The sequence below is a fragment of the Carcharodon carcharias genome, chromosome 5 (genome assembly GCF_017639515.1).
Source record: "Carcharodon carcharias isolate sCarCar2 chromosome 5, sCarCar2.pri, whole genome shotgun sequence".
Lineage (NCBI taxonomy): Eukaryota > Metazoa > Chordata > Chondrichthyes > Lamniformes > Lamnidae > Carcharodon > Carcharodon carcharias.
This window is the reverse complement of record NC_054471.1, coordinates 194937379-194963209: the sequence shown is the minus strand read 5'-3', so window position 1 is coordinate 194963209 and position 25831 is coordinate 194937379. Positions and strand designations below refer to the sequence as shown.

At 44.5% G+C, this 25831-nt stretch overlaps 1 protein-coding gene across 1 annotated transcript in view; it reads right to left on the bottom strand.

The window, feature by feature from the left end:
* The window catches only part of gareml (GRB2 associated, regulator of MAPK1-like), a 183697-nt gene that overhangs the window by 123405 nt on the left and 34461 nt on the right, over nucleotides 1–25831 (bottom strand). The window contains exon 2 of the mRNA XM_041187258.1: nucleotides 4292–4432. Within this exon, the coding sequence (XP_041043192.1) occupies nucleotides 4292–4432 (141 nt within the window). The remainder of the gene's footprint in view (nucleotides 1–4291; nucleotides 4433–25831) is intronic.

Below are 25831 nucleotides of genomic sequence, written 5' to 3'. Positions count from 1 at the left end.
TTCCTTCATAAGGGGAAACATCCTCTCAGCAGCCACCCTATCAAGCCCCCTCACAACCTTATATGTTTCCATAAAATCACCTCTCATTCTTCTAAACTCCAACAATTATAGGCCCAACCCGCTCAGCCTTTCCTGTCATCTCAGGAATCAGCCTAGTGAACTCATTTCCAATCCAAGTATCTTCTCCCTTAAGCAAGGAGGCCAAAACTGGACACAGTACTCCAGGTGCGGTCTCACCAATACCCTGTACAGCTGTAGTAACACTTCCCTACTTTTAGACTTAACATTCCAATTGCCTTCCTAATTACTTCCTGTCCCTGCATGCTAACATTTTGAGATTCATGTGTAAGGATGCCCAGGTCACTCTACTGCAGCATTCTGCAGTCTCTCTACATTTAAATACTATCCTACTTTCCTATTCTTCCTGCCAAAGTGCCGAACCTCACATTACCCCACATTTTACTCCATCTATCAAATGTTTTGCCCAGTCACTTAGCCTATCTCTATCCCTTTGCAGACGAACATGTTTCCTCCTCACAATTTGCTTTCCCACCGAACTTTGTACGATCAGCGAATTTGGCTACAATACAGCGTCTGAGTTTACAAAAATGTCTAAAAGGCATCATTTAAGGAATAGTCTCCATGGCAGTATCTTCTCCCACTGACCTTAGAAGAAGTAAAATTATACATGTAGGCCAATCTAAAATACAAACCAAGTAGCATCACTGAAAAAAAACACCTGTTTATGAATGGAAGCCACAATAATATAAAGACTACTGCCTTTCATCTACGGCAGTTACTTGAAGCTTTGGCTTTTGCCAAAATACCATAATCACACAACAGGCAAAACCAAGGGGACCAATTTTCTAAAAATACCCAATGCAAACACAGACATTTTCAGTTATATTGTACCGATTCTGCACTTTAATTCAAGTTGACTTCAAGACCAATGTGCACCCACTCGTAATATTCCCAACACCACTTTGGAAAGTGAAATTGAACAGAAACCTGGCAAAGCCTAAAGCTGAAAAATAGAAACATTAGAGAGACATAGTGTGGGGAACAATGAGATCAGGGAAGGAATATAGAAACTCGTTTAATAATGCATAAGAGAAAAAGAATATTTTGCAAAAGCAGATGTCAGCACAGACAAACTGTTTAACAGGATAATATGTTCTCCATGGCTCTTCAGGGCCAGAATGTGCCATCATTGCAGCACAGAATAGCAAGAGCTGCAAAATTATGAGATGGATTTTTAAAACAGGTAGGGGTCCAGATCAGAGGCAGGTGGGCACACAATTTGGCACCACTGGCCTCCATGCCAAGAAGCAGTGGGCAGCCAATTGATGCTAACTATTGTTAATTGGTCCCATCTCCATTGGTCCCACCTCCATGCTGACTGGAATTTCCAGTCGGTAATACAGGCAAGCTCACGCTGGCCTGGACCCTGGTGGGCTCAGGGCAGGGGCCAGTAGGGGGGTTGGTGGGGGAACCCGTAGGATCACGGGAGAGACCCCCCCACCCCCAGACTCATTATGGCAGCCAGACCACAGCTGTGGCCGCTGGCAGACCCCTGGAGAGGTTATCCCTCCAGGATCATGGCCGGGTAGCTGTGGCTTTTTTAAAACACCAAAATAAGCTTACTTTCACTCGTCCATCGCAGTCTCCATCTTCAGATCGGCAGTTCCCACCTCAGCTGGTGGGATTGTCCGTCTCAGTTCCGGAGGGCTTCCCATTGACCCTCCAGTGTCAGGAGCCCACGCTCTTCCTGATTGGAAGTTCAGCATGCACACTGACTTTTATTTGACTGGTGATTTGAAATTTCCCTTGGGAATGCCTAAAGCACACTGTGCAGAGGGTTAGGGCCCAGAACTAGCCTCCATTTCTGGTTCCCAATCTCGAATTGAAAATCCAGCCCTCTGGGTGAAACCGGTTCAGTTAGTAGTCATTTCATCCTTTAGATACCTGGGCCCGAATTTTCACAAAGCCGGGAAGCTGGAATCCGGAAGTCCTCCTCCCCTCGACCCCTGTATCCGGCACCCACCGTTTTCACCGAGGGGAGGTGGGGAAGGAAACATTGCAGGATGTATATCATACACCCATGGTTCACAGAGGCGGTGGCACAGTTAGAAGTACAATTGCCAACAAACAGAAACAATTTTGGTCACCCAAGTTTCTGAAACACAACTTAGCAGGATTTACAAATTTGATTGAAAGGTCTAAATCTACTGGACTTCTTTGGAGAGGTCAGGTAGACATTCTAAAGAGGTCAGGTACCCCTTTGGGAGAGGTCAGGTATCTCTTTGGGATTATTAAGAGTAGGTATGAATGTGCTTAAATAGTGGATAAGTTCCGTAGAACTATCAAGGTGTAAATTCAGCTAAATCACCTGCCCTTGCTTTGAAACAAAATAACAGCCTGTGGTTCAAAAAAAATCAGGGCCTGCAATTTTTATAGGTGTTTGTTGAAATAAGGCTGAGTGCTATCATTACAGGGTGGGCGGGAGTTGTGGTGGGGGTGGGGGGAGGTGGTTGCTGAGAGTTCACAGTTTTATGGGCAGCTCCAAGTGATCGTAAAGAGTTTAGCTGTCTTTGATGTGAGGCTATGAGTGCAAACATTTGTTTTAATAGGGATTATGTACTTGAAGGGATTTAAATGTATTGAATGAGTTTTTATCAATGAGAGCTTTTTTTTAATAGTGAAATCTACAATAGATGGTTATAGCTTTATTTTATTTCATCTCAGCATGGCATTTGAGGTGTGCCCATGGTGGATCCTGGGTGAGTTGGCATGGAGGGTGTAAAGGCAAAGGGTGATGACTGGAGGACATGAGTTGGCACTAAGTTGGGACAAGGGCTATAAAGGGTCATGGGGGTCATAGGTTGGCATGGAGGGTATGAGGGGCCATGGGGTTTGTGTGGGGCATGTGTTGGCATGGATGGGACATGAGGATTGTGTATGGGATGGGGAACGAAGTGACGTGAGGGTTGAGGGCTATAGGGATGTTCTTTGTTTTATTGTTTTTATTACAGCTGGGAAGAAGTCCAGGAGAACCAAACGGGCATTTTAACCAGCCTGCCTTGGCACCCAGCAGCCTCTGTAGCTGCCTCTGCACTGTTTCCGGGAACGATGTGCCCGACCCCAGTGAGCAACGCCCCCGGGAACAAAAATCCAACCACTTAGGGCACTTGCCCCTGAGTCAGGTGTACAGTGTCGGGAAATTTCCGGACTCTGCGTACCCGACTCAGGAGTGAAAATTCAGGCCCTGATCTTACTTCAGTCTGTCATGCCCCAAACTAGACTTACAACAGTGCACTGAAACTGCAAAGCAGCTTAATTTTGGTAAACAGTTTTCGATATAGTTTATTTATAATAAAACAAAACGAAGGCAATTAAATAGCTCTTAAACATAGCCTTCTCTTGTCTTTACTAGCTCCATGATGGCTCTACTGAAGACTTGATTTTGCCAAGAACCAGGAAATCACTATAAACACATTACTCCCACGCATCTTTAGTGTAAAGCACATTAACATTCCAAGTGAGACTTTATGCAAAACAACTCCTTTCAGTATGGAGCTAAGCGTAGAAAGAATAGTTTTATTTCACATAATACCTTAATGTCTTTAAAACTATTGATCGTTCATAACTGGTTGTCACCAATTGTCGTACCTAGCAGATATTCATTTGCTGAATCCTGTACATGTAGAATTAAGTAGAAGTGGAAAGGCTGGATTATTTTTCATTGTCACCTTTCCTCCAAACATATCCTCACTAATTCGGCAAGAAACAAGTTAGAACTGAGTGATGATGCGATTAAGCGAAGCACTGTTAGGAATTTACTATCAACACCGTTTGCAGAGATTAAGCTGCATTCTGGGTCTGACTGCGAGATTATAGAGTTTAGGCTTTTCAGAATAATGTTCAAGCATAATGTCACATAAGTAGCCTGGGTAAATAATGAAGGTTTTTATGATACTGTTCAACTGGACATCACTTTCTATTTCACTTCCAATATCAGATTCTTATTTCACATTGACAGCACAGGTTTCTATACTTTACATCTACTCAAATCAATGATCATTAGGGTACGTGCCTCTTGTTGTTTGTCCAGGGTCCTTAAAGTGAAGTTTCCATACTTTCTTCGTACTGCCTTCCAACTGGACATGACAAGGCATCAAATTATGTTGAGTTGGGTACAGAAGGTGAAACTGAGTTCTAGGTTGACCTCTACGCTCTATCCAAACTAGGAAAGGAGCAATTCTCCGTTTTTTAATCTTATTGCTTTTCTTACCAAGGTATTGTAGCGGGATGTCTATCTTCGGTCCAATCACATAGTGGCCCTCCTCTAAGCTGTGTGCAGTCACTGTTGTCCACTGCCTACACGAATGGATTAGGAGTAGGTCCTGTTCGGTCAATCCCTCAATATATTGTCCTGCAAAACAATCCAGAGAACATGCATTGATGGATTCCGGTAAAACACCCACAGGCCATTCTTCAAATCAGAGCCAAATGCTTAATCAAAGCATTAGTGCTACATGAATTAATTTAGGATTTTACGTTATTTAAGCAATGCATTATGACACAAATGGGATGAAAGACAGACAGAGAGGCAGAAAAGGAAACAGGGTGCAAGGTATAGGCAGATGTCCCATCACAGTCGGATGTTCCGACATACGTCATAAGGCTGAAGATGCCGCACGCCATGAGATTGCCATTAATCGTGAGAATGAAGCTTGAGCGAGTATCATCAATACTTTTGCAGTTTTATGGAGCTCTGAAAAATCAAATGTCACCGTTTACGCTGGCTTGGATGTTGTAGTAAGAATAGCAGCAAGATTAACACAGCACCCCCCCCCCCATTATTGTGGAGTAAATTAATTGGGTTGCTCCTTCCGCACATGTGCAGCTAAACGTAGAAATCAGGGAGTTGCTGCGTGGTTTGTCCTGCTACTTCACAGGCTTCGCACCATGGTACCTCACCGAGAATTCAACATTGAAACAGGTCAAGGGTGTGACGTTGTTGAACTTACCTGCTGGTCACTCGTTAACCACACCAGAAAAGGTCAGGTGTTGTCCTTTCAGATGTAAGAGCATTACTAATGGTGTGCTCGGTCATAAATACTGGCATGCAACCTCTCTGGTATTGAAAATTTCTTCTTACAAGGTATAAGGTCACCTTTCTTTAGGTCTTAATTATTGTTGGCGATTTTTATACAAAAAAAGTTTTTTTTACTTTTTACTGTCACTCACTTTCTCTCACTTTATTTTACTTTCTGTACATGCTTTAACATTGAATTAAATATTGTAACTTATACTTGCCTGCATCGCCGATCTTCAGGAAGGTCTGCCACAAAAAGTGGCAATCAAATACTTCACTGGAGCCCAGGATCATCGAGTGACCCAGGCCACGGGTGAGTGAGTCATGGCAGGAGGGGGTTTGTGGGGTAGGGGGGGGTGGGGGCTGGCAACAAGGGCAGGAGATTGGCACTCAGTGGCCCCCCCCCCCCCCTTCCCAATGCCGAATCCCTCGAACAGACACTGAATGCCTTTGGCCAGGGAATTCCCCCCGGAGGCCAAAAGCAGCCTGACAGGGTTTGCTTTTTTTGGGTTTCCCACGTGGCAAGTCCCCACAAGCCATTGGGTGAATGTCAGGAGCGGCAGGTATCAGGCCCGTAAGTGGGCATTAATTGTCCTTCCACATGCCTCAATTAGCGACAGGGTGGGTCGGCCATCCACAAGCCCTCCCATCCCGGATTTAATTGGGGCAGAGGTAGAAAGGCTGCTGGATCCCTATAGGCCACCCACCCACCTGATTAAATGCTCCCACTGCCACCAAACTCACCATAGGGATTGGCATTAAATTCCACCCAATGTGTCATTCAGGGTTATTTGTTTTGGATACATTGCTTTTTTAGTAAAGTTGTGGATTCTAAGGGCCAATATTATGAATGTGCGTTGCCAGTGTCCTCACCCGGAATTATCCGTCCACAGGAAAATGATGATTGGCTTTGTCCATGCCATTTGCACATTGATGATTACTGGTGATGTTGAGAGATCATCTCAGGGTATATTTGTCAGCCACTAGCTGATGTCATTGTGTGCACTGTGCGGTTCAGTATCTTGCACTACATTCTATCAACAGGACACCTAGAAGATGAAGTTACCCTCAACACAGACGTGAACTGAATCAGTGTTAGTTTTTCTTGCTTTTTAAAAGCAGTCTCTGGAACCTAGAAATTGACTCAGGTGTGTTTGGACTAGTGTGCGAATGTTGAAGGAGAACACGCTTGCTGCACTGGTGCTGAGCCACTTCTTCAGCTCCGAACTATAGACTATCAGCTCAAATTGCTCAATCACAGCTTCCTTACCTCCTGGCTGGATTTCTGCAAAGCACTTGTTCATCTCCACTCCAAATGAGGCAGAACCATGCCACCTGCATCCTTATCTTGTATCTGTCACACTCACCCAGCTGCTCAGTACTTGCTGACCTCCCTGGATCCCCATCTCTCAGTATACTGATCTTAAAATCCTTAAATTCATTTATGAATCTGGGTGTGACCATATCCCGTCAAATCTCCTCCAACCCAATGCCCCAGTTCACATCCCCTGCTCTTCTGAACCTGGGCTTTTCTCTTTGCTCCAATTTCAGCTTTGAGTCACAAGTGTTTACACTTTAGGAAACCCCACCCAAACTTTGCTACATTTTCCCCATCTTCAAAAACTTTCTCAAAACTCACCCCAAAGTCACCTTCCTTAACTCTTCTCCCAATTTCTGCCCAGTACCTGATAATCTTCCCTTGTGGAGCCAAAAAGTACATATACTGTACCACATAAATATCTACCAATTCTTGGAACAAGCCAGGAATTTTCAAACTGTGATGATTAAAATACTTTCTGTCCATTACATGTTATTTCAACCCTTCCCCCATCCACATCAACACTGAGAATTCTAATTTTGTTAAACATACAAACTAACCACAAACTAGTGCTACTGCATCTCAACCACATCTTGACTGCAGTTCATCACAGTATGCTAATTCAGTCTGTGGCTTAGTGCCAGAGTCATGTGCAAATGGACAGTTAATCCTTCCTAATCCATCATCTTGTCTGCTGTGTCCAGGAGGAATGGATGTCTGATGAGCAAAATGTAAAGTATCCCTGAATGAGAAATTATTTTAAGTTAAAAAATGTATTTACTACAAGGACCACCTTCAATCATTTAACAAATAATAGGACATTTAAAAAGTGTCTCAGACATAACGCTCTGACTATATTATCAAAACTATTCACAGGCAAAGATAAGATTCTGTAATAATACACTTGATGATAACACAATGGTTTTCCCAGGGCTGTATCTTCCTAAATCTTGCCATTGCACCCCTCCTTACCAGTGTAATGTGGTTAACTGCAATGGCACAAATAAAATTTATATTCACATATGTGAACATGGTGAACTCCATAATTCAGAAAATTGATCTTCTCAAATTTTCCCCATATAAAGTAAAATGAGGTAAAAATCATGCAAGCGTGTTACATTCTACATCTTACTAAACAGAGATATACACATTAACCGTCAGTTAACACAAATAGCAAGTTTACTGGACAGATAGGTGCCATACAGTACTGCACATTGAGTAAATAGCATACAACCTGCTGCTAAAACCAGGATGCGAGAGAGATGTATGAAGAAACCATGAAAACAACAGGCAGCAGCTGTATCAGGCCCCTTGAAGACGAAGGGTGGAATCACCCCAGATTTGCACCAAGTGCGGTAGCGGGTGGTAAAACAACATTTTACCCGCCGGCCGCAATGGTGGCTTTTCATCCTGTATCATCCCAAGCCTGCCGCATTAATCGTACATTCCCAGGGAACACGCCGTTTCCATGGAGGACGGGCTGTCATTCATCATCTCGCTGCTTCATCATACCGGGGCACCATATTTAAAGTCCAACTGCGCACACACCTCTCAGTGCTTCCAGCCCACGACTGCTGCATGGAAAACAGGGTTGTCCCAAAAGGCAAAGAGAGTGCAGCCCCTGGGTTTAGTGACACGTCCCTTAGCGCCTTTTGGATGCCATGGAGGCCCGGCACGATGTCCTCTAACCCCACCCCCACCCCCCACCTCTGGTTGCAGGAGGGGCAGCGGCATCACCAATCCAGCATGGGAGGCGGTGGCATGGTGGTCAGTGCCAATGCCCTGCGAAAGAGGACAGTCACCCAGTGCTGCTACAGGATGAATGGTCTCATCCATTCCACCAGGGTAACTCACTCTTCTCATCACTCTCAACACACAAACCCATCACACATCCACAGGGATCTCACACCTCAAGGGACAACACCACTAGCTCTCATACACACCCTCACATCTCCACCAGGCTCATACCCTCTCAAGCTCATGTTCTCATTCTGTCCATGGCTCTGCTCACCACACAAACATTCCACGCAGTGCCCATGTGTCCTGATCACACTCTCTCCATCTGTTTTCATGTGGGAGAAGCCTGCTCACATCAGCAGGGAGAGATTCCAGACCGGGGGGGTGGAGGGGCCCGACATTAGGCCCCTCACTCACTTTGAGGAGCCATCGCGCTGACTGGTGAGGACGTGAACCCTGCCTGTGGCAACAGTGAGGTCAGCGATGAACATCCACCTGAAGATCCTGCACCAAATCATCCCTCTCTCAACGCAACTGTGAGTGCTCTCTCTCCTGTTTTTGACTCTGCTGCTATTTCTACTTTGGTTCACAGGGAGCTCTGCCAAGTGACCAACACCCTCAGCCAGCCAGTCTCTCAGCTCCATCCAGGTCCTCATCTCCAGCCAAGGGGACACCTCCTCTACTGAAGAGCTGGAAATAAACATTCTGCAAGACCTGTCACAGTGTTTACCCACACCCTGCACCAGCTCAGAGTGGGACCTAGATCTAGAGCAGGCTCGGGTTCACAATCTGGTGGTCACCACATGGATATAAGACCGGGGCAGGAGGAGGCAGGTTCAGCCAAACTCCCCGGCTCTCGGAGGACTGCTGGGGAAGAGGCATCTGTGAGGCCCAAGTCAGATGACGAACCTCTGAGTTAGGCTTTCCAATTCATCATAGACAATCAGCAGAAGGCAGGGTAACATCATGCAGGGCTGTTGGAAGCCCTCAACAGAATGGCACAGGAGCTGGAGGAGTGTGTCCGCCCGCTCTCTGATGAAGTGGTGCCCACATGTGCGGGCATGGAGGTCTCCACGGGAAAGATGGCAGATCCCATGGAGACCCTGGTCCAGCAGAACACGGAGATGTGCGCAGACCTGAACTCCATCACGGGAGCCATGGGTGAGTTCCTGCAGTGGCAACACAAGAGGGAAATGGGGCACCTCAACATCCCTCCAGGTGCTCCTTCCCCTCAAGGAGTCAGGCGGGGCCCTCGGGCACCTGAAGAGAGAAGAAGCTGCAGCTGGACACCCCTGGGTCATCCACTCAGATGCTGTCCTCTTCCTCTGAGTCCCCTTTGCCTGTGAGCCCCTCAACCTCATCCTCTGTCACTGCAGAGGGAGCAGCCGGCCCACCAGTGACTCTGGAGGGAGAAGTGTGTGTGTGGCAGGACCTTTCGGAGCCTCGTGCCAGCACTCTCTCCCAAACATGTGGATCCTTCCCATATCACACTCACCTCAATGTCCTGAGCATTTTCAATGCTGCCTGCTGGGGTTCACTTTCAGGTGTCCATTTGAGCCAACCTGTATCTCCCTCCACCCAACTGATCACATTCTCATGTGGCACCTGATCTCCCCACCACGACTCTCATTTTCGATTTGAACAGCATGTGCTAATTCAGTTTTATTTTCGCTCCCCCATCCTTTACCCTCCCCAGTCACCCATTTCCTTTCCCCCATCACAGTTAAATCCCCTGGCATCACCTTCCACCTCCCCTCCATTACCTACCAGCCACAACTCTTTTCCTTTGGGGATGTCCTCGTGAACTTGCTCGTTCCCTTCCTTTCCCACCTCCCCATCCACATTAACCTCCCCGAACTCCTCCTTCTCATCCCTAGATCCATGTCTGCTTCCAAGTCCCCATCACCTGCTCTCGGAGTCCCTTCTACTGCTGCTGTTGAACCCTCAGCCTCCCACCTCACTCTGCCCTCAGTCATTCTCACCATTCCCTCGTACCACAACCACCCTCAGTTCATTCCCTAGGAAGCAGTCATGGACTCAACAGAGCCCTCCCTTGCACATTCATCCGGATATCCCCCCCCCCTCCAGACCCCTTCCTAATCAGACCCCTGCCCCACAGGATCCCCATCCCCCCTCTGGACCCCTCCTCCCCGCCGTTTAGTCCTCCCACTGGCCCCCGGACTCTCCTGCCACTTAGTCCCTCCCCTTCCTGACTCCCTCAGACACCCTTACTTCTTCCGCCACCCTTATTCCTTCACCCCTCCTGACTCCTTTCTCCAGCCTCACCTATTCCTCCAGCTTTACTCCTGCCTCCTGTTGATCAACTGTTGACATGATTTTCTCACTTCAGCAGTTACAGAAGTAGTGCCACAAGCAGCACAGACTATTCTACATTGCCTTCATAGATCTCACCAAGACCTTTGACCTTGTCAGCAGGGGTGAATACTTTAAACTTCTGTGGAATTTAGGCTGCCTGCCTAAGACTCCTGGGTGTAATTTCTTCTTTCCATGAAAACATGCACAGTGGAGCATCAGCACAGTCTTTCAAGATTAGCAGTGGGTAAAGCAGGGCTGCATCCTGGTACCAACTCTCTTTGGCATATTTTTCTCCATGCTGCTTTTGGCGATCCAAATGAGGGTGTTCACCTGCGTGCCAGACCCGGCGGCAAGCTGTTCAACTTGGCAAGACTCCGTGCCAAGACCAAAGTGCATAGTGTCCTAGTTTGTGAGATGACAACGCACTGGCATCCTATACCGAAGCTCACTTGCAACAGCTTGCAGATCGGTTCTCCTGGGAATGCAGACTTTGGACTGACAATCAGCGTTAGGAAGGCCAAACATTAAGGACCATGATGCGGCGGCTCCATCACTCCACACTTCCGTCAGCATTGACAACCTCACTCTGCAGGTCGTTGGCAGCTTCACAAACCTCGGATCAACAATTACCAGCAACCTGTCCCTCGATGCCAAAATCAGCACCAGGATTGACAAGGCAACAGCTGTCATGTCATAGTTGAGAAGTCAAGTGTGGTCCTAACTAACTGAAAATACAAAGCTCAGTGCGTACCAGGCTTGTATTCTCAGCGCCCTCCTTTATAGTAGCGACGCATAGACAACTTATGCAAGCCAAGAGAAGCAGCTGAACAGATTCCATCTCCACAGCCTCAGACAGGACAGGACAGGACAGGATGCTGATTGTGGAAGAACAGCAGGGATCCCCAGCAAGTTTGTTCTCTCGAGTCAACATTGACTCCATTTGGATGGGTCATGTGGACCAAATGGATGATGATCTCATCCCCAAAGCTTACTTTTGGCACGAGACCAACCTGTCACCCACGTCTGCAATGCAAGGGTGTCCACAAGTAAGACTTCAATGGTAAGTCCTTGCTGCTGACCCAAGTGCCTGGAGACAAGCAGTCAGGAAGGGCGTGAAAAAAATCAGAGGACCAAAGAAATGACAAGATGGCAGAAAAGAGAGCCTGCCGGAAGGGGAAAACATCAGTTGACCTCAGGCCAACGCTACTGATCTGTGCCAACTGCGGAAGGGACTGCCACTCACAAAGCAACCTCTACAGTCACCACAAACGATGCTCAACACAGAAGTGACAAACGTCCTGGGCGCAGTCCCTCGTCTCCTGAGACGGATGGATGCCAATAACAATCCTCTAACATCTCAAGCAGAAGAGTGAATTTCGTTGTACAGCAACAATTTCATTTCTCTACTAACTTTTACGAGTCATAAAATGAGTTCTGGCGGACATGGATGTGTAACAGGAAATTGTCCTCATCAACACAATTAACTCAATGGAGAGGAGCAGAGATAGGAAGACACATGTCCAACTACACAATCCCTTCAACTTTTTGATTTGGAGAAACTGGAGCCAATTTTCAGCCTGAGAAATGGAAGCCAGTAGTTGAAAATCAGAGGCAATGGGGTATTTGGCCATCAGATTATTTGCTGTTGGCCTGTAAATGGACAAGCAGTGTGTCTGAATATTTTGGGCATAGTGCAATTTAAATAGGCAAATCTAAATTCTAGGATCCCATTTACAATTTTCAGGCGTAAATGGGCAGAATTTGTGCTACACAGGTTCCACCCATTTGCACCAGCAGTGACCAGCCTAACGAATGAAAGGAACTGCTGCTAGCCGCTCCCAAAACCGCGCAGAACTTGGGGCGGGGACGGTGGGGGGACATGAATGTTCCTCCTGGCTTTATAAAGACATTGTGACCAGCAATGATCACTCTGGTATCAGCTTCTGTAATCCCCACACGCTCCAAGCTGGAGCTGCTGACTGTCTTAACATGAAAGCCAGCCAATTCCCCACCCTCCTTTAGCAGTGTGAGCTGCAATCAGGTGAAGACGATCACTAATTAAATATGATTCTTGAAGTAAGGGGCTCCCAACACCAGCATCGGAGTGGGTGACAAGGCAGCTCCATTGATTTTCCACCCATTTCACCAGAAAGTCAAATTACACCCCAACCCCTCCTCGTGTGTTTCAGCTCTCTGGACTGTGAATAATATTTGTATCACCTCTACAACCTCCCTGTTTCCTGGTGGTGGATGCGCTGTGGAACTGAAAGCAGCAATAAATCAGACAAAACTGGGAAAGAAAAACTATTAAAATTTGTAGCTTAAAAATCAGGTTTGAAGAAAACACTGATGACAAATACGGAATTCAAACTAAATTATCAGAATTGATTCCCTCAGTTTTGATTCCCAATGGAAAAATTGAATTCCTAATCTTTGTGTATTGAAGGCAGGCACTAAACTGTTTCCTTTCTAGTTATCCATGTGGATCCAATAATTTCATAAACTTGAAGAACCAGTCAATTATGCAGTTCATTGAATCCCAAAAGCAAATCATCTAAAATTTGGCTCTGGCTCTGGCTCTGGATCCTCACTTGACATTGATCTAATGCTGACAGTGTTCCCAATGCACTAATACGGTTATCAAAAGAGGCACTAGCTTGAACTATTTGCTATACAATTCTCTCAGAGTGAAATCAGATTTGTTAATCATTCTTGCCATTAATTAAAAAGGAAAGTTACAGTAGTGAGATGCTTGCAATGTAATGATCTATTTATATCTCTTAGATGTTGCTTTACAAAATTCTTGGGGACTAAATTCACTGGGGGACTAGGATTGTGATGCGCTGTTAATCCACACCCTTTGACTGTGATGGGGGAAGCATGCCAACTTCATTTCAATGATTACAATGTCCAATCAGTACAAACTGGGCTGTTCATTGACTGGGCATGTTAGCAAAGGGCCAATATCGTGAATGTCTAGCACCACCTAAAGCTAGACTGCACTGCTAAGAGAGGAGATGCATTTTGGCTGGAGCAGGTGTTGTAAGTTGTTCAAAAAGTGACTCTTCAAGGATCCTCATATCTAATCCCTCTTCCCACATCTCTCATCCCCATTACCTCACACTCTCTTCTAATTTACAAGCTGCAAATGGTATAAGCTCACAGCTCTTGCTCCCCGAACTCCCTGCACCCCAACTTTACCCTTGTGCCTTTTTTCAGATATCCAAAAAGTGCATCCTGATCAGGGAATGGGACAGCAAGAAGGCAGCGATGATGAAGATGCACTGTCACTTGATTCCACACTTGCACCAGCTCAGATACTGACAAGGGTCTGACATCATCCAAAGGGTCATCTATGTAAGATTCCATAGAGACGTGGTCTGCACGTGATGACCAGTGACCTGCAGCCAGAGTGGGGACTGGATAGTGCAGGAGCCAGATCCCCAGAAGGCGAGGTCACACACTAGTTCTGCTGCAGAGGATTCAGCTGAGAGCCGTCTACACAAGAAGGCTGATGGGCATAAAAAAAAACTTGGTTCAATGTGAAGCCTGTGGTCAATGTCAAGGAGTATGAAAGATTCCAGCGCCAACTTGGCACAGGTCCATGGGCACAGCTTGGAGCACATTCTTTCCAGGATGAAAGTGTTGGACAACTCCGTTCGTACACAGCAATTACATAGGGTCCAACTGCCAATGTTGCAGCTTTTATTGCAGCGCCAAAGCACCCAAAGTCTGAGCGCTGCAGTGGAAGTTCGGACTGTTGTCATGCAAGGTCAGCTTTCTGTCACACAAACACAGGCTGCTGCCCTCGTGGCTGTGGATCGCAATGTTGAAAGAAGCTTGCCGGTTGTCACAGCAGGTCCAGCAAATTGCACTCCAACAGATTGCTCAGATTCTGAGGTCCACCTCCGGGGAGTGGCTGTGCTTCCATAAAGCAAGAACCTATTGCCGTCTCTCATCATTTGTTCCTCGCCTCTGCCACTCTGCCAGTGCCCTTGCTGTTACCTGTCCACCAGCCAGCCCAGACCGCTGCCACCCATGTCAAGATGATGCACTCTATACCTGGCTGGGCCTTCTAGACCCAGTGCTGTTTTAGATCATCCTCCAAGGCAACCTGCCCCGCTGAAATTCAGCCGTTTTCCCAGCCATGCTACAGCCGCTGCAGGAGCACTTTGTAGAAGCACTTGAATAGGCACAAAGGTGGATTTTTATTTGCCATCTGGAAAGAGCCAATGCACACACGTTCATTGCCACAGTCACCTTCACAGTCACTTGCAATGCAGCTCTTGTCCTGCTCAGAGGTTGCAGCTATAGCTTCAGGAAGAATGCTTGCATTTATATAGCGTTTTTCACAACCAGGAGGTGGCATATTTCAGTGAGGATGTCCTAACTGAAGCGGAGGCGTCTGACACGCCTGTTCCTTGCTGAAATTCAATTAAGAGGATTGCTCTCTTAGCATCCTATGCAGATATAGCCTCCTGCTGACATACCCAAAAAGTGCATCCTGATCAAAGAATGGAGGAACAGCAAGACGACAGTGATGATGAAGATGCACCGTCAATTGATTTTACACTTGCACCTTGTTCCTCCTCCTCCTCCTCACACTTTCAGCAGACTGTCCTGTTCGTTCTCCAAGTCATGCTGTATTCTAAGGGAAATGCCTACGGCTGCTGCACCCATGTCTGAGAGGAACTGCTCGGTGCAGAAGCAAATAAGTCAACAAAAACTCCTTCAGTACCTGCCACACCACTCCCTGTAGGCTTTTCAAACTTTAAAGAACTATACAAAGCACCAACCACTTCTAAAATTGACAGGAGCTCTGGTTGGAAGACCACATGTAGGTTCGTACATTTGTATCTAGTCAAGGGAGTGCTTCCCTGTGTCCCAGCCAAAATACTTCAACCAACACTTACAAAACTGACTGTGATCAATATTACATTGTTGTTCGTGGGAGCTTGCCAGGAGTTTTCAGCCAACAACTAGCTTGTATGTAGTTGATGATCACTGCTGCTGAATGTTCTGTACTGATGTTCAGCTTTGCAATGTTAGGCGAAGGGGTTATCTTGAACGTGAAACTCCAAAATGGCAGAGCTGGTGTCAAATAAGCATTCAACACTGAATGGCATCTTGATCTGTCTGCACATTTCCAGCAGGTATCCATTGCAAGCACACTTACATCCTCACCAACATGGAATCTGGCATGATTCACCCCAGAAATGTGCATGCACACAGCTGTGGACGCCACTTCGAAGCTCCAAGGGCACTTATAGTGCCCAAAAATATGGGCATAATCAATCCCAATTTCTTTCTGTCTCTCACAATTCAAACTTTGCAGTGAGTCATTGCTCTGTCTTTAATGGAACTGGAAATTACTATATTATGAAAGAAAAAAAAGCAAAATGTGCATTTTTATCGCTTCTGTAACTGGAGGATGTTCCACTGAGCTCTACAGCCAATTACTGCTTTTGAAATGAAGTCAATGCTGTAATGTAGGAAGGAGGCAGCCAATTTGCGACCAGCAAGCTCCCACGAACAACAATGTAATATTGATCACAGTCAGTTTTATAAGTGTTGGTTGAAGTATGTTGGTTGGAACACAGGGAAGCACTCCCTTGACTAGATACAAATGTACGAACCTACATGTGGTCTTCCAACCAGAGATTAAGGTGTATTGAACATACTCATATGACAAAAGACTTTACATGATTATGTCCCTCTCGTTAACAAAAGGTTCCATCCCGTTTTGGCTCCCTTTAAGTTCTCACAATTCTTGATGAAAGGTATGATCATGCTATCTGAGTTTGTCATGTGTGTTTCTCAGTGTATAACATAAATTAAAATAAAAGCAAAATATTGCAGATACTGGCAATCTGAAATAAAAACAGAAGGTGCTGGTAAAACTCAGCAGGGCTAGCAGCATCTGTGGAGAGAGAAACCCGAATCGAATATGACTTTTCTTTGGAACAGGTCTCTGAATTCATATTCAATTTGAAATGTTAACTCTGTTTCTCTCTCCACAGATGCTGCCAGACCCGAGTTTTTTCCAGCACTTGCTGTGTTTATTTAACGTACATTTCTGTGCTCTCCAGTCTTAGCTTCTGCGTTGAATCCTTGTAGCTTATTCATTTTAGCCTGGTCCGCTATAATACAAACTCTCATTTAGGGCTGTAAATGTGCAACCACTGCTGCTATAACAATGGTCACAATCACCTGCATGTTGAAAAAGGCGTTGGGGGTGTGGGGGAGGTGGGAGGGGAGAGCATAATGAATATTTAAATCAATTCTGTATGCAGTTTTATTGTACTTGCTACCATTAATGGATATTGAATACAAAATGCAGGGCAGCCCCTCTTGTGTAATTTTTGGTTAATTTTTACACTCTTATCATAGTTGCATGTTAAAAGTCATAATTGCTAAGGCAACTAGAAAATAAGTTGAAATAATGCAATATAAAACTTTTCTGCTTGGCGAACAGAAACCTCTCCAGGAAACAGCAGAGTGACATTTTGTGGTATAACTTATAAATTTGGGTCAATATTTTTTTCTCCATTGAGTCATCAAACGTTTCAACAGCTGCAAAAAGCACACAGGACTTTGTCAGTGATAAAGATTTTCACCCTTTTTTAATAAACACGCTGGCGATTTCTACAGGTGCTACCTGACTTATTTCCAGTGTTGTCTGTTTTTATTTCAGATTTCCAGCATCTAAACTGCTTTGAATTTGATACAAAAAAAAGTTCTCTGTTGAGTCCAGATGGAGCAGTGGCCATCATCTACATCAAAGGTAACCTGGGCTACAAATTTGGTGTGAAGAGTACCAGCCTGTTTCATTTATTAGACTTTTTGCCAGTAACTCTTTAAATAGTAGGCATAGCCCAGAGTTGTTCGAAAGACTATCAGCATTGAAGAAGCATATAACGTAAGCCATCCTATGGTAGTTGCAGGAACTCCACAAGTCTGCTGCTTCACTTGAGCACAGATTCCCAGGAGAGAGAGAAAACCAAGAAAGTGACCTTATATAAAGTGCCTGACAATGACTCAAATCACCACATACATATAGCAAATGGGTGACCCGCATCACAAACTGATCATTTCAAAATCATCCTCAGGTCATCGAAACATTATTTGTATATTAAGCCCAGCACTGTTATTTAATTAAGGTTGCTTAAGAGCTCATGGGTCTATTAGTAAAGAAATGTCGTTGGAATAGTACTAAGCGAGGAAATGAAGGACAAGGTGCTGGTAGTGGACAGAATCAGTGTCTGTCACTGCAATCAAAGTAAAGATAGAAATCAGGGGCAAAATGTGGAACATAATCAGTTGTTATATAACATGTAGCGGGTGTGGACCAGGGAAGAAGAATATTATTTTATTCTTTCATGGGACATGGGCGTCGCTGGCTGGGCCAGCATTTATTTTCCATCCCTAGTTGCCCTTGAGAAGGTGGTGGTGAGCTGCCTTCTTGAACTGCTGCAGTCCATGTGGTGTAGGTGCACCCACAGTGTTGTTAGGGAGGGAGTTCCAGGATTTTGACTCAGCGACAGTGAAGGAACGGTGATATATTTCCAAGTCAGGACGGTGAACGGCTTGGAGGGTGGTGTTCCCATGCATCTGGTGCCCTGCACACTAATGAGATGCAGATGGTGAGATGGATGTGTGGAGGAATGAGAAATGCCAAGATCAAGAAGCTGCACATCATGGAGTCAATGAAGATTGTGGGAGCAAATGTAGCTAAGAAGAGATTGAAATAGTATGGTCATCTATTGTGGAGAGAGAGAGAGAGAGAGATAATGTAGTGAGGTGAAAGATGGATATGGGATTTCCAGGAAGATCTAAGATCAAATAGAAAGATGCGGGGTGAGAGACTTAAACGCAACAGGAGTGGAAGAGAAACGGGTGAGTGACAGGACTAGATGGAGAAAGATGGTCAGTCAGCATTGCAGTGACCTCAAGGAAAAGGAGAGAAACTGAAAGGAGAAGAAAGTGAAAATGTGCCCATGGACCTTCCCTCCTTCCTATTCTAAAGGAAATAGGTTTTAAATATTTTTGCATTAAATCAGAGGCCTTAATGAAGCTCTGTCAGGAAATGAATGCAAACACATCAACTCACTAATAATAGAAGAGCATATAAGTAGAAGCCAGGATAGAATTGCTGCAGAACTTATTTTCCTGGCTCAGCGTTCCCTCCATGTAAGTGGTGCACCAGGTTTTCTCGTTGTCCTTATTTGCCACCTTGGACATGACTGCCAATCCATCAGCCTCGAAATTCTAGGAGTCAGAGAAGGCACAAATCTGGCACTGTTTTCACAAAGGGCCAGAATTTAGAATTCAGCTCATTTCAGCTAGGATTCAACCCTTGTTGGAAGCCCAGGATTTTTCAGTGAACGATGAGGACAGGGTGAAAGATGAAGAATAAATTATGGAACTATTTTCATCCTAGGATAAACTATAGGGTCCTTCTAGATGTGCAACTGTGGATTTATCTGGGTTACACCGGCAGATCAGTACAGGCACCTCTGAAGCATCTTTGCAGGTGTGGACCACTTACTCTAGAAACAATGACAACTCCTTCCCCACAATTTGGCACCTTGGGCGTGTCTTCCGGTACAGCTAGACTCTCAAAATTACATTCCCTTGAAGCATACCTCCACAATAAATTAGAAATGTCTAAACATTGCTTTTCAATCTGGTCATGGAACTGAATGATTGAGATCATGATTCTGTATTCTGTAATTCAAAAGGAGGAGACTGTTGCAGAGAATGCCTTTTGATTTTCTTATAGAAATTAACCCACAGTATTAGCCAAGAAGCAGTGGTAGCATACTCTCCTCTCAGTCAGATGGTTGGAGGTTCAAGTTCCACTCAGGGCCTTCACCAACCAATCCTTTATACGCTGACCTATATTGGTTTCCAGTCCAGCAAAACCATAACTTTAAAATCCTCAACTTTATGTTCCAATCCCTCCATGGCTTTGCCTCTACCTATCTCCCTACCTCCAGTCTGACAACCCTGCAAAACTCTGTATTCCTCTAATTCTGACCTCTCGTGCATTTCCCCCCTCCATTGACAGCATGTCTTTAGCCTCCTAAACCCTAAAACTGAAATTTGTTCCCTAAACTTCCCTGTTTTTTTTTACTTCTTTCTCCTGCTTTAAGAAGTTCCTCAAAACTTACAGCTTTGTGCTTTGATCAAGATTTTGGTCAAATTTCCTGATAGTTTGTTAAGTTCTGTCTGAGAACACTCCTGTGAAGTGCCTTGAGACATTTTACTCCATTAAAGCCACAGTATAAATGGAAGTTATTGTTGCTGTTGTTTTGAGCACAAAATTCAGGCCTACATTCCAGCACAATACTGAAAGGGGTGTTGCAATGTTGGGATGAGATGTTAAACTGAGGCTCCATTCACTCCCTTCAGGTGTACCTATGAGATCTTATGCCTTTATTTGGAAGAACAAAGAAGTTCTGACCAATGTTTTTATTCCTCAGTCAATGTACACCAATAAAATATTATCTGGTTAGTATCACATTGTTCAAATTGGCTGTTGTGTATCCTACATTGCAACAATGACTACACTACAAAAGTATTCCATGGGCTGTAAAGCACTTTGGTACATTCTACAATTTTGAAAGGTGCAATTTAAATACTAGCTCTTTCGCTTTTGTTTATCGTTATAACAATGGTTTTTGTACGTCGAGATAAATGAGAATATGCTACTTACAATACTTGACCCAAATTTCATTGCAAACTAGTTTCCAGAGAATCATTTGGCAACATATGCAGAAATAAAGTCAATATGGAGCCCGTGCTGTGAGGGGAAAAGAAGAGTCCACACTGTTAGACTGTCAGAGGCAGTTAAATCAAAATGTTTTAGCCTGGACTTGCTCTATGAGTGGAACAGAAGTAAGGAGGAGTGTGATTTGCCTCACACTCAGAGCACATCATTTGGGAAGCAGGAACTAACACACTAATGCAAGCCTTGATCACCTAGATTATTATAGAAGGCTGGGTACCCACCAAAACAAATGTGCAGCAGGATGCAAAGTTCTATCTATAGACTCACCACCATCAACAGCGTCCGCACACCAGCGGCAGCTTGCTACTTACCCAAGTCTAAGGCTTAGGGACCCCCAGGTTAACACAACAGCATTCCCGTAGTTCAACTAGCTAAAACTACACAGCACGCAACATTGATAAGCTTCCTTTTCTGCACGTCCAACCAAAGTGACACTCATTGGGCAGGATTTTTAGTTTGGTGGACGCCTGCGATTGGCGGGGCTGGGAAACGGACCCCCGACCATGGTCGGCACCCAACCGCCATTTCACGCTGGCTGGCCAATTGACAGCCAGACGGCGTGAAACGCGCACTGAGGGGCTCAGCGCGGCCGGGGTGAGGGTGGGACGAGGGCGAGCGCTGATGTCAGCGCGGGTGCAGGGGGGGAGCGCGGAATGAAAGCCCCCTGAAGGCAGAGAAGCTGCCTCAGGGAACTGAAGAATTTAAATGCAAAAATAATAAAGATTTTAAAAACCGGGAAAAAAAATGCCCAAGCATCAGCATCAGTCACCGGAACACATGGATGATGAAAATTCTGTCCATACATTTCTTTTTTTGTTTAATTAATATCACAAACCTCATCCCGTTTGTGGATGAGGTTTCCTGAAAAATGCAAAGGCCGGCTGGTTGATTTGCCCACCTGCCAACCGAAACCTGGACAGGCAACGGAAAATCGGAGTTAATTACTACTTTAATCGCTTTACCAGGCCTTTTAATTGTCGGCAGGCACTCTCCCAACTCCTGCACGCACCTGCCGACTGAAATATCGCCCGAGTGCGTAATGATATCGGGACGCATATTTCACGCTGGAGCGAGTCAGGTGCGTGCCCCCCGCACACTGAGCGAAAAATTCTGCTCATTAGATCATTCGTTTGAAGGATCTCCAATTCCAGCCCTCCTAGTTAAATTAGGTTGCCTGGTTGGTTGATCAGACTTCAACAGGGCCCTGAAGCACTACAGACCTGCAGACCAGTCTGCCTCAGGTGTCCGGTTATAAACTCTGTCACAAAGACTGACGTGGTTCCAAATTTCTCATCATATGCCACCTCAGAACTACTTCAGCCATACATTGAACATGTAAACCTCCTTTCCCCCAAGCAGGGTAGTTACTAGTTGGTCACTGGATGATGATTGCAAAGTCAACAGGAATTTTTAAAAATATTTATCTAACGTTTCTAACATGGAAAAGCAGCCCAAGAACAAGAGAGCTTAATCCTAAACTTGGAGATGGGCCACTTAAGAGTGAAATCAGGAAGCACTTTTTGACATGGGTAGTGGAAATCTGGAACCATCTCCCACCAAAATACTGTGGAGTTTGGGTCAAATGAAGTTTAAGACTGAGATAAATAAAGCGCATACATTGATATGAAGTATTGCTTAGTAAATGGAGCTCAGGTGCAGATGAGTTATGATCTAAACGAATGACAGAACAGGCTTGAAGAGCTGATTGGTCAATTCTTTTTTATCCTTTCATGGGATGTGAACATCTATGGCAAGGTCAGCATTTGTTGCCCATCCCTAGTTGCCCTCGAGAAGGTGGTGGTTAACCACCTTTTGAACCACGACAGTACATGCGCTGTAGGTACACCCACAGTGCTGTTAGGATGGAGCTGAAGGATTTTGACCCAGTGACAGTGAAGGAATAGTGATATAATTCCAAGTCAGAATGGTGTGTGAATTGGAGGTTGGGGCATTTCCATGTATCAACTGCCCTCGTCAGAACTATTCTGATGAAAGGTGACTGACCTGAAACATTAACTCTGTTTCTCTCCACCTGCCACACTTGGTCAAATGCTGCCTTGATGCCAAGGGCAGTCACTCTCACCTCACCTCTTGAATTCAGCTCCTTTGTGCATGCTTGGACCAAGGTTGTAATGAGGTCAGGAGCCAAGTAACCCTGGTGGAACCTGAACATTGGTGAGAAGGTTGTTGTGGCATAACTGCCGCTTGTTGGCACTGTCAAGGACATCTTTCATCACTTTGATGATTGAGAGTAGACCGATGGGACAATAAATAGCCAGATTAGATTTGTCCTACTTTTTTGTACAGGACCTACCTGGGCAATTTTCCATATTGTTGGGTAGATGCCTGTGTTGTTGCCATACTGGAACACCTTGGCTAGAGGCGAGGCTAGTTCTGGAGCACAAATCTCCAGGACTACAGCCAGGGTGTTGTCAGAGCCCATATCCTTTGCTGTATCTAATGCCTTTGCCTGATTCTTGATATCAATGTGGAGTGAATCGAATTGGTGAGAGACCTCGGGAAGAGGCCAAGATGGATCATCCACTCGGCATTTCTGGCTAAAGACAGATGCTTCAACCTTGCCTTTTTGCACTGACGTGCTAAGCTCCCCTATCATAGAGGATGGGGGTGTTTGTGGAGCCTCCTCCTCCACCCCAATTGTTTAAGTGTGCACCACCTTTCATGACTGGTTTGTGTTCCTTTGTTCTCATGTTTATGTTTCTAAGGTATTTTACAGACACGAGGGAAAAGGCTAATACCAAGTCAAAGGAGAAATGAGGAGGTGTTACAACCACAGCCGATGATATTTGCTGAGCAAGCCAAATCCCAGAGGGGAACTTGTCTTACTGATCATAACCTTTATTTTGTATTTTGAAAATGAGGGGAAAACTACTGATCCCAAAGCATAGAATCCCAGTAGCACTTTTAGAATTTTAAAATTGAAAGATTAATTGACAAGAAGAAATAAAAGTTAAGCACACAAGATTACAATTACACAGTTAAAACAGTCTTACAAAACATTCCGCCTAAAAAACCCACTTGGTCACAACACACAAGTAAACTGCTTGGCAACAGCTCCCATATAGATTTTTAACCATAAAAATCCAGTAGTATTACCCAAGGCTAAAACTGCTGTTGCTTTAGTAAAGTATACCACATGACTTCTCACTCTCTCCCACTCTGCTGTGGCAATCCAAGAAAGTTCAGAGACTGGTGGCTTTCTGAAAACAAAGACTTTCTGGCTTGAAACTGGATGGATGCTTCAGATTCACATATTTTCTCACCACAGAGCTGGTCTCCGGACATCTCACCCACACAGCCACCACAATTAAGCCAAACACTTTTCCTTAAATTTCTTTTTTTACTTTAATCTTAGATTCCGTTGTCCTAACCAACTCTTCGAACTCAACATTTCCAAAATATAAAAATGTTCATGTTTTCCTATTACCTTCACTTTCAGGTCAAATAAAATTTAATAACCTCCCCTCGTTTACTGATGAAACCTTTGTAAGTTGTAAAAGGCCTATTGTCACTTCTAAACCCCCCTTTGAAATTTAACAGCTGAAAAGTCAAGTCCCTACCCTTCACCTAATGCAAATTTTAAAACACAGCTTATTTACTGGAATTCCAACTTCACCATAGCCTCTCATTACAAATGCATGCATATCGCTCCTTTACCTTTCACCTCTCAGTTCCCACAGGCAAGCTGTCTTACTACACTGGTCCCAGCACAGTTCAAGTGCAGTCCAATGGGACGGGCTTCACTTGAACCATGCTGGGACCACTGTCCTGGTGAACCGAATAACTAGGGTTATAGAGAGGGCTTTAAACTAAATAGAGGGGGAGGGTTCTGGAAAGGGGATACGTAGGCTTACAAACAAAAAGATATGGCAGCATTGCAGGGCAGCTATTTAGGTAATGATGTCCAAAGTGTGACAGGAAGGTACAGAGTGTACAAACATAAAAAAAAGCAGTAAATAGAGTCAAAGGGGGAAAAAAAATGTAAAAAGGCAAAATTAGTGGCTCTTTACTTAAATGCACATAGTATGCAGAACAAAATAACAAAGAGTTGGCTAGAGTGGACTGGGATAGGATTTTAGCAGAAAAAACAGTTGATGAACAATGGCAATCATTTAAGAAAATAGTTCATGACTCACAACAAAGATATATCTCAGTGAGGCACAAATAGAGGTTAATGGGTACGATGTTATAGCCATTACGGACACATGGTTACAAGGTGATCAAAGCTGGGAACTAAATATTCAGGAGTATGTGACTTTTCGAAAGGACAGACAGGAAGGAAAGGGTGGTGGGGTAGCTTTGTTAGTACGAGATGGAATAAGTACAATAGCAGGATCAGAAGATGTAGAATCCAAATGAGTGGAGGTAAGAAATAATAAGAGGAAGAAGACACTGTTGGGAGTAGTCTATAGGTAGTACATTAATCATGCGTGCCTTTAATCTTCATGTTGATTGGGAAAATTAAATTGGCAGAAGTAGCCACAAGCAAGAATTCATAGAGTGTATTCAGGACAGTTTTCTAGAACAATATGTTATGGATCCAACCAGGGATCAGGCTATTTTGGATCTGGTAATGTGTAATGAGGCAGGTTTAATAAATGATCTCAGAGTAAGAGATCCCCTAGGAAACAATGACCATAAACGGTAGAATTTAGTATTCAGTTTGAGAGTGAGAAACTTGGGTCAGAAACAACTGTGCTAAACTTAAATAAGGGTAATTACGAAGGAATGAGGGCAGAGTTGGCTAGAGTGGACTGGGATAGGATTTTAGCAGAAAAAACAGTTGATGAACAATGGCAATCATTTAAGAAAATTGTTCATGACTCACAACAAAGATATATCTCAGTGAGGAAAAAGGATTCAAGGAAGAGGATAAACCAACCATGGTTAACCAAGAAAGTTAAGGATAGTATCAAATTAAAAGAAAAGACATACAATGTGGCAAGACATACAATGTGGCAAAGATTCGTGGTAAGCCAGAGGATTGGGAAAGTTTTTTAAAAACCAACAAAAGATGACCAAAAAAAAATAGAGAGAGAAAATAAACTTTGAGGGTAAACTAACAAGTAATATAAAGAGCTTCTTTAAATATATGAAAAGGAAGAGAGAGGCCAAAGTGAACATCGGCGCCTTACAGAATGAGGTTAGGGAAATAATAATTGGGGACCAGAAAATGGTAGAGGAGTTGAATAAATACTTTGCTTCAGTCTTTACAGTAGAAGACACCAATAGCATTCCAAGACTAAATGATCAAGGGGCAAAAGAGGGGGAGGAAATAAATACAATAACTATCGCTAGAGAAAAAAGTACTAAGGAAACTAATGGGCTAAAGGCCAATAAATCCCCTGGACCTGATCCTAGCCTAGGATATTAAAGGAAGTAGCCAAAGAGATAATGGATCACTGGTAGTAATCCTTAAGTTCTGGAAAAGTCCCAGAGGATTAGAAAAGTGCCAATGGAACACCTTCATTCAAAAAGGGTGGGAGACAAAAAAGCAGGTGAATATAGGCCAGTTAGCTTAACATCTGTCATTGGGAAAATGTTAGAG